The following is a 9883-nucleotide window of genomic DNA, read 5'->3' on the forward strand; positions in this document are numbered from 1 at the left end:
AAATAAATATATTCTTTTAGATAGATAGATAGATAGATAGACAGATAGATAGATAGACAGATAGATAGATAGATAGATAGATAGATAGATAGATAGATAGATAGATAGATAGATAGATAGACAGACCAACAGATAGACATAAAGACAGACCAACAGACAGACAGATAGACAAAGTTATAGCATAAATAATAAATATTTTTTCAGATAGATAGATAGATAGATAGATAGATAGATAGAGACAGAATAAATACAAATTCATCAAATCATTTCAAAATAATGAAAACCACACATAAGCAAAATAAATCAGAGTCATCAAGTAGGACTAATATATTCAGAGCAGAACTTAAATCACAAATATGCACATATTACCTTGTCTACCTTTGGTCTCTCGTCGTCTCTTTCTCTGTGTTTATGACGATATAGCTATTTATACTGGCCCCTTTCTATCTATAGGTGTGAGGGAGGGCACCAGAAACACAACAGGGGTTGTGAGAAGTAAGGGACGCCAGAGGAGGAACACGAGGAGCTTTAAGAAGATCAGTGCAAGTTCAGTATCGGGTGACATGTCTGGAATACAAGGAGCATCTCAATGCTCAGGTGGCACAAAATTGGCTTTTGCATGTTATATTCTAGAAATGCATTATATCACTGTGTGTATCAGGCTGCACTCAGCTTTGCTATTATTACAAAGCATTACGCAACAAATATGTCCACTTGAAGACAAAGGGTGGTCAAGTTATAAAACAGGACCCTAGAAAAACACTTTTAATAACACATTGTCACACTAACATAGTACTAATCCTTTTTAAGACTGATAGTCGATATTACTTCATTTTTTGAAAAAAAATGTCTTAGAATTTAAATCATAAAATGAATATAAAACGATCAAATTTGTATTATACAGCATAAAGAAAAAATAAGAAATTATTGATTGTGGATGATTGCAGCATATATGTACAATCTTCTTATTTTCACAAAAGGACGATAAAATAAAATCCAAAAATGAAATAACCCATCATGTAATTTCAGAACTCTGAACTATTATATTTTATCAATTGAATGAAATGAAGAGCATCATAATACCTTCCTTAAACCAACAATAACAGTGGTGTTAGCTGTCTAAATATTCATATTATTTTTCATAAAATACAAACGCACACTTTCAGTGTCCTTTTTTTAGTGTATGTGGTTTCAGGTACGCCGTCTTCGTGAGAAAAGGTCGCGTCACCTCATCGTTTTCTAGAAATAGATATCACACCCTTCCAGACAAAGCCTGCCATCGTCAGAGCGTTATTTCAACAAAGACGGCCCCTCTTAAAACTACACGAGATAGGGACAATGTAGTACATGATCTTCTAAGGCACTGTCCGTCTGCCTATCTGGTTCCTCAATCACATTGTTTCATTTTTAATCTTCAGCACCAGCCCACCTGGGCCCTAATGCAATACATGAAGTATTGCTATCCATTATATCTGCAGGGTCTATGCATTCATCTATTCAGAGCCACTAAATTATCGCTTAAGATATGCATATCGTAATCATATTCCTCAAGTAATTTACCCATTGTGTGTACTTGATGTGCGCCATTTATTCAAGGCCAAATGTCAAAACACGATCGTGTGGATTATTCTCAGCATTCTCATCTGCCTGCAGGGGCGTCATTATCAAATCTTCTCCCTCCATTATACAGATCCCAGTAACACAAACTGGATGAAATCACAGGGAACAAATCGTACAAGGCGTGCAAATGTCCTAATTTCACTGTAACCCGAGACGCGCTCATTAGTACTTTTAACTCATCTTTACACGGCTGCGTTAAAGCTGCACTGAAGTGGCTCTGTGCCACTATAAAGTTGTTTATAGCTGCGTAACATTAAAATATCACCTCAGTCCTTAATTCAGATTCACAGGCGTATTGTTTGGCAGAGAATATTTTATTTCTATACATACATCGATATTTATATTTCGTCAATTCGTATGTAAAATATCCATTGCGTACAGTAAGTTACGCGAACTATGATACCTGGCTAATCTAACAATGTTTTGCTACCTCGGCAAACGGAAAAAAAAACATAAAGAGTTATGTTTGATGGTAAATCTAGATTAAAAAAAAGAAGAAGTCATAAATAATGACAGTGCTTGTTTTGTTCATGAAGCCTTCCTTCCTGTTGCTATGGTTACCTCCTTGGGCGACTTCTGCTGGCGCGCCAAGCGTCCATTAGCGCGCGCTTGTAAACTTTCGTAGATACGGCAACGTTGTTTAAAAACGCATTTTACACACTTCGGATAAACAAAGCTGCGATAAAAACGGCTTTTCCGTAACCAAACATTCGGCTTTATGGCGTTTCGTTTGTGTCTTAGCAACAAGCTACACATTACAGCACAGGAAAACTCGCCAATCTGGTTGCAGTTACCATTAAACTATGTATTTATTTGTGGTAAATGACACGGTAGTTATGAAGAAACATTCAGGCATAAGACATTTTTTTCATTATGAATACAGTACATCAAATTTAAGATATCAATGAAAACCAAAGCCACAGTGTTTTCCTCTGGTAACATGAGTTAACGAATGACGACCATATGCCATAATAGTACAGTACGAGTGTTCACACGTGCAAATACGATCAAACAGGAACAGCCTCAGGTGAATGTTGGTGTTACAGATGGAAAGCACTGTGTTTGTGCTCCTCCAGAGCTGCTTTCGCTCAAGATGTACCAGAGGTCCCTCATGCGGATATCAAACAACAGTGGGTGGTTTTCGTCTTCCATCATTAGGGATAGAGTCCAGTCCATCTTGTTTGTTCACTTTCACTTGGAGCTGGTGTATTTGGTCACGGCCTTTGTGCCCTCGGACACGGCGTGTTTGGCCAGCTCTCCCGGCAGGAGCAGGCGCACGGCCGTCTGGATCTCCCGGGATGTGATAGTGGAGCGCTTGTTGTAATGCGCCAGGCGCGACGCTTCTCCGGCGATGCGCTCGAAGATGTCGTTTACAAACGAGTTCATAATACCCATCGCCTTTGAGGAAATACCAGTGTCCGGGTGGACTTGTTTCAGTACTTTGTACACGTAAATGGCGTAACTCTCTTTCCTGGTCTTACGCCTTTTCTTATCCCCCTTCTTCTGGGTCTTGGTGACAGCTTTTTTAGACCCCTTTTTAGGAGCTGGTGCTGATTTCGCAGGTTCAGGCATTGTGTCGGTGTTTCACAAAAGCTCAGCTGTCAAAGGATCGTTATGGTATGCGAACGCTCTGCGCACATTTTGCCCTATATTTATAGAGTCGGCATGCAAAGTAGAGCGAGGACAGCTCGAGTTCTGTTTGGATAACTTTCTAACGTCATAGACTAAAACTCGAGCGCTGATTCGTTGCGCGCTTTAGAGCGAAACCAACCAATCAGAGTGCACGTCTGGGTATAAATACCAATCCCTGCTTACATCATAAACGAAAGTACGTTTGACTAGCAACACTAAACAGGACGCTTCTAGCCAAACAGACGGTTCCTTTGTTGTCAAAACATGTCTGGAAGAGGTAAAACCGGGGGGAAGGCCCGCGCGAAGGCCAAGTCTCGTTCATCCAGAGCTGGACTTCAGTTTCCAGTCGGACGTGTACACAGATTATTACGCAAGGGAAATTACGCCGAGCGCGTAGGCGCAGGAGCCCCCGTGTATTTGGCCGCTGTCCTGGAATACCTAACGGCTGAGATCCTCGAGCTGGCAGGGAACGCAGCCCGAGACAACAAGAAAACAAGAATCATTCCCCGTCACCTGCAGCTGGCTGTCCGCAACGACGAAGAGCTCAACAAGCTTTTAGGCGGCGTTACCATCGCCCAGGGCGGAGTGCTTCCAAACATCCAGGCAGTGCTGCTGCCCAAGAAAACCGAGAAGCCAGCCAAGAGCAAGTAACGGAGCTCTGCGATCATGGACAATAACACAAACGCAGCTCGGCTAGTTTGAGTCCAAGTAATGTCACGTTCCCTACTTCACACTATATTGTGTTTGTTTTAATGAAGATGGCATTTGCATCTTGTAGACTTTGATTTCTTTTTTTGGTGTTCATAATTGCTCTTTTGAGCAGACGCACTCCCTCACACAAGAAGAGATCTACACCACCACTGGCTATAAATGGCCATGGGACATTTAACCTGCCGTCACGGTGGACTATCCTTGCTGGAAAAAAAAAATCCATTCGTGGGACGAATGAACATCGGTATTTCATTGTACATGGACCAATGTTGGTTACATTTTATTTGTCACTGCTTTAAATTACATGCAAGTCATGTCCTTTATCTGCTGTTCAAGTGATTATGTTGTTTCAATAAATGTTAAGTGCCGGTGGAAGGCACAAAGAACTCACTCGTGATTCATTGATTTCTCTAACTTGCATGATCTAAAAGAGGAGCTCTAATTAAAAATGTGCTACATGAGACGAGCGCTCAGTATTTTTTTTAAATGAAGAAATTAATAGAGCTTCCTTAAATACAGAACAAATCATTAAAATTAAGTTTAGCAGCTAAATATTGGTGCACAGAGAAGTTAAACTGTACTAAAGCTAAAGCTGTTGACATGCTGTCATATATTTAGTAATATTTCCATTAATACACTTAAAGTACCTAAGAGATATTTACTCCATATACTACATTTACAACATTGTAATAACCAATATGCAGAATAAACGAGTCATTGTTTCAAAAAGGAGAAATCTATACAAACAACAACTAAAAATGAACCGTTTACTTTTAAAAAGACTGCTTTGTTGTGCTCTACTCTTCTGGTGACATTTATCATTTATTAGTATTAATATTAATTAACATGAACGATACATTACAGCATTTATCTTTGTTAAAGTTAGTTTCCATCTTTCATTGTTAATTCACGTTAGCTCAGTGCATTAATGTTAACAAACACAACATGTAAGATTAACAATGCATTAGCAAATACTGAAATTAGCATTAACTAGCAAACTGATAAGTAATAAAAGCTGTAGAAGTGCTGCTCATTCTTAGTTCATGTTAACTAACGTTAATGTTGGTTAAAAGCGTTCCCTAAAAACCGAATGCATGTTGAAGTATGGTCATAAAATCTATTATTTGTTACAACACGGCATCCATGCCGTTAATTAGATCTCTCACTTAACTGGAAGTTAAGCATAAACAGCTCAGAACTATACTTATCATATACTGTTTTATTGTACAAACATAACTCTTATTACATTTCAGCACTTAGGAGTCAGTCCAATTACATGGAAAAGAAATGAAGCGGCCACATAAATCACATCCAGTGTGCTTAAGACTACTTTATTAAGCGTCTGTAGTTTTAAGTACTTCAAAAACGTTGTAACAATTGTGTTGTTACTCCAGTATTTAACACAAGGGCTTCATGGCCAAGATGACCAAAACTTATAACTTAAACATTACTTTATAGACAGCAAGGAAAATTCAGCGCCTTGCACTTAAGCCAAAATAATGTTTTCCTCTACTCAAATCATAACGCTGCCTTGAAAAGACATTGTGGTTTTTAGAAGTTGTAATTACATGGGATTTTTACAATACATGTAAAAGTGAATTAAATAACGTATATATATATAACGGCTTTGACAGAATTTGGCGTGTATAACATATAATCTCCATTTTTCTACGACTTTAAGCCTATTTCTCTGCGTACCCTTCAGTTTTCATGTCATTCAGTCCCAAGTCTTCATTCTGCTCAAAGGTCCTGGTGTACTTCTCCGTCTTCATTTCTGGGTCTAAATCTGGTGCATAAACATTCTGCGAAAAGGTGTCAATAGTTAGCCTTCACATGCAAAGAAAAACAGTCAAAACTATAAAATCACAACCATTAAAAGTTCTTTAAATATTGTTAAAAAAAAAAAAAAAATCCCAGCTCACCTGAAGATAACTATTTCCAGCAGGATCATCCAGGACAATGTGAACATCCATTTCCCCTGCTATTATCTAAAAAACATTTTAGAAACACATTAAGACTAAGAAAAAAAAAAAGTGTGTATAATTAGTATTTAAAAACGCATATATGCATTATTTAAAGTATTCCAAATATTTAATACCTTTTTATAATTATAAAAATTATAAATTTTCTCTCTCTCTCACAATAAACGCTTTCAAACGATTAACTCCATCCAAAATACATTTTCTGTTTACATATATATTATGCATATTTAAATACACACACACGCGCTAAAATATGTAACGATTACATATTTAAACATTTAAAAGTTATATGAATATACTTTTTTTTTAAAATATATACTTTAAGTGTATTACATATACATAAATATACACTTATCACACATTATGCAAACAAAAACCTTTATTTAGGATGTAATTAAATCAATTAATTTTTTTAACAGTACTAATATTATATTTGTGCGTGTATGTGTGTGTGTGTGTGTGTGTGGTTATTGAGATTTTTATTTATTTTATTTTATTAACGTAAGCGAGACATATTGAGAACACCGTCACAACTTTAAACAGTGAGGAACAATAAGAAACGCCAGTAATGTATTTCAAACCTTGTCAATCTTTTGCCCAAAGAGCTCCAGTTTCTCAGCTCTATCTGCTGTAGAGCTGTCTCCACACATGAAAGGATTTTTCGAAACAATCTAAAAAAAGCATAAATGCATAAAATAAGCCTAAAAAGAGCCGTTTGTTGATAACGGCAAACTCCGTCAGCGGGGCTTTGATTCCCACCAGGTCTTTGATGTCCTTGAGAAGTCCTTCCAGCGTAGTGAACTTCCCTCCGAGAGCCGCCATCCCCAACTCAAACTCCAGCTCTGGGATCAACACGCTGCACGTCTCCGACTGTAACGCACGCATGCACGTTAGCGGAAGTACCTACGAATTGTGAAACGTGCGTCTTAAAGAAGTTGTTATAGATGGTCACCTTCAGCAGGTCTCTGGACATATCTGAAGGGTCGGTTAAGTGGAGCGTTATTCTGGTCCCCAGCTCTTCCGTGGCTCCTCCCGATTTAACCTATTTCAGGAAAAAACTGTAAATGACACGGAAACAGCAAGAAAACCTTTTTTGAAATAAATAAACTATATCAATCCCCACCTCATTGGTGCGATGTCCACAGCTGTCACAATTAGTGGCCATTATAATGACCTCTTTAAAGTGTGGGATTTCTGCAACTGGGTCAAGGGACTGATACTACTTCCTTTAAATCACGATGTACAACGGTTAAACTACTTTTGCGTACCCTTACTCCAAGCAACATTGTTATGCAGTGTCATTTTCACTCAATTTACCACACAAGTCTGTTATTTTCTAGCACGCTTTAAAGGATACGAACAAGCTTCATGTTTGTATTGGCCGGGGAGTTGCATTCTGGGCAGTTTGTGTTGAACACTAATACCTCATTTCTCATCGAGTCTAGATCATTGCCGGGCTTTTCGCTGTCTTCTTCTTCTTCCTCCGTCTTTAAAGAGATGGAAAAAAAACAAAAAAAGATCTCGTCATTCTCCACGCTCTGAAGTTAACAGCAGACGCCGCAGCAGCTTCTCACCTCTATTCCTAGCGCAGAGTTGTGTTCAGGCGTCCTTTTGTAATGAGCGACAGTGAGCGCCGCGTCTTTCTGAGGTGCAAATGGGTTCTCGATAAAACTGTTTCCTGATGGATCGTCGATAATCTGTAAATTAAGTCGAACAAATGAGGCGTTCATTAGTTTCAGCTTCTCCGTAATGGAAAAAACTTTTGTCGGGTGTTTTTCTGTACACAAAAGTACATAAGCAAGACGTACTAATGTGAATTCCTCTTCGACTTCTTTAAGCTTTTTCAACCTCTCGATGAACTCCTCTATTTTTTCAGCTACGGCTGGATCCGTTGCCTGGAATGTGGAAAGGACCAGAGTCATATAGACAGCATAACAAATCCTTCACATCTAATGAAAGCTACAAAATGAATGAATCTATTATGGACTCTTGGTCAGAAGTCAGCATCGTAGATAACATAAGACATCTGCATTATATCGGCATATGGGTCAAGGACCCAAAAAAGGTTCTTTTTTTTGTCTGAGCAAAAACATTTGACGACATGATTGATTAATTGCATCCATGATAAGTTTCTGTTTTGTTTATATATTATACATATATAAATACACATACATATACATGTAAGATGAATATAGAAATATACATGTAAATATTTTCTAAATATATACTGTACATGTATTTCTATAAGTAATTTAAATTAAATTTAAATTAAATTTAAATTACTTTTTTTTTTTTACATTTACAAAAGTAATAAAGTCGTATGATCACTTTTTTCCTTTTATATATTTGAATCTTTTTTTTTTTTTTACAATAAAAAGTTACTGTTAATGATGATGTGACATCACTGAAACAATAAAGTAAATTTGTACGTTTACTTCACATTAATGTACATCTAATTTGATGGAGGCACCAAACCGGGACTTGATCCATACACCTACGTAATGTTTGCTCTTGCAACATAAATTGTGGCTTTCTGTTGTAACACTATGCAGAAATAAAACACACACCTTTCTAATAGGCTGGTCTTGTTCTAAACCCGCCACTGCTCGGTCCAGAAGGCCCTCAATCGTTGACAAAGCTGAACAATCAGAAAGACGACAGAATAAATGATCAGACAGTACTAACTAAATTGGAACTTTCCAAAAACGTCTTTCTTTAGAGGTCACAGTGGAAGAACGTACAGCCCTTCTGCGTGAAAGCAGGAATCTCAAAATCAAGCTGTGGGATTCTGGTGGATGCGGCGTCAGACTTCACAACCTCTCGGTTCATGTCCTGCACAGATAGAAATCTATTTGCTTATTCTTGAGAGACGCTTCAAATTTGGCAAAATGACATAAATGATCAAATAATAAATAAATGAAACTCTTTAAGAGTAGACCCATACCTCTTTGGCCTTCACTTGTAAGGTGTACTGCACACCCTGCTCTTGGATCCGACCAGCAGACTGGATTTCTGTATTGGTCCAGTTACAGTGAGGACATGTGAAGGAGCTGATAATGATTTCTTTGAAGAAAGGGATCTTAGTAAGCAGCAGACGTGTACTTCCCTAAACAAAGCATCGCATTGACATTCTTTAAATGTTTTTATTAGTACAGACTAACGTATTAATTTAATACTGATAATCTGTATATTTACATTTTCATAACAGTTCATGCACAAACTCTCGATCACTGTGGGTTGCTGATCTTCATCTTCTGCATTGATGTCCTTAAAAACCCCGCCGCGGATTCGTTCCTCCTCAATAACTGACATCCTGCCAGGAACTGCAGCTTAAAACTATTGACACTCTTTATCACTGACAGAAGCGGTTAGCTTTTAACGAGCGGCGTTCTGCTAGAAGTTTCCAGCTGCTTTCGCACGTTTTTGTGAATATCCTCACTTCCGCTTGAATCATCACCGGGTCAGCTCAGGTTCCCAAAACACGTCAAAATAAAGGTCTCGATTAAATATTTGCGATGAGCACATAACACTACAATTCAGTCGTAGGGGGAAAAACGCATAAGTGCATAAATATGTTAGTTTTTCATTTTCATGTATCTTTTTTCTTATACTGCACGTAAATATTGCAGTAAAGCGATTAACAGTAGCGACAAACGTTAGTTAAACATAACGGCGATGAACGATGAAACAAAACTATTTTTCTCTTTTGATTTTTGGCTGTGTTTTTTTTATTAAATGATTTATTAATTTACTATTTAATCTGGCATTTCTCCTCATACGTTCCCCAGTGCCCCATGCAAAGCATACAATGCATACGGTAAGCCTGGCTATACATTTGCATACTCTTAACTATTTAACAAAATTGCCCGTTATATATAAAATATTTCAAGTAATTCCTGTCCTCAGTGATTGTTTCGAATCAGCAGACACTAGATGGC

At 37.8% G+C, this 9883-nt stretch overlaps 3 protein-coding genes across 3 annotated transcripts; 1 reads left to right on the forward strand and 2 right to left on the reverse strand.

Annotated features, from left to right (window-relative positions):
* Positions 1–2404: 2404 nt before the first annotated feature.
* Positions 2405–3255, reverse strand: LOC122352762 (histone H2B 3). Its single transcript, XM_043250357.1, has one exon. The coding sequence runs from the start codon at positions 3190–3192 to the stop codon at positions 2812–2814; it is 381 nt and encodes a 126-aa protein (XP_043106292.1). The 5' UTR covers positions 3193–3255; the 3' UTR covers positions 2405–2811.
* A 176-nt stretch (positions 3256–3431) lies between these two features.
* LOC122352761 (histone H2A) lies at positions 3432–4353 on the forward strand. The gene has a single exon (XM_043250355.1). The coding sequence runs from the start codon at positions 3517–3519 to the stop codon at positions 3901–3903; it is 387 nt and encodes a 128-aa protein (XP_043106290.1). The 5' UTR covers positions 3432–3516; the 3' UTR covers positions 3904–4353.
* An 809-nt stretch (positions 4354–5162) lies between these two features.
* On the reverse strand, positions 5163–9399 carry zpr1 (ZPR1 zinc finger). The gene is made up of 13 exons (XM_043250354.1): positions 9141–9399; positions 8890–9051; positions 8687–8777; positions 8513–8583; positions 7754–7840; positions 7520–7642; positions 7303–7432; positions 7069–7139; positions 6898–6987; positions 6705–6815; positions 6527–6616; positions 5886–5951; positions 5163–5765 (listed from the first exon to the last, which is right to left on the reverse strand). Exons 1-13 carry the CDS (start codon positions 9255–9257, stop codon positions 5646–5648), a joined length of 1329 nt encoding a protein of 442 aa, XP_043106289.1. The 5' UTR covers positions 9258–9399; the 3' UTR covers positions 5163–5645.
* Positions 9400–9883: the final 484 nt, after the last annotated feature.

This window comes from Puntigrus tetrazona, chromosome 10 (assembly GCF_018831695.1).
Source record: "Puntigrus tetrazona isolate hp1 chromosome 10, ASM1883169v1, whole genome shotgun sequence".
Lineage (NCBI taxonomy): Eukaryota > Metazoa > Chordata > Actinopteri > Cypriniformes > Cyprinidae > Puntigrus > Puntigrus tetrazona.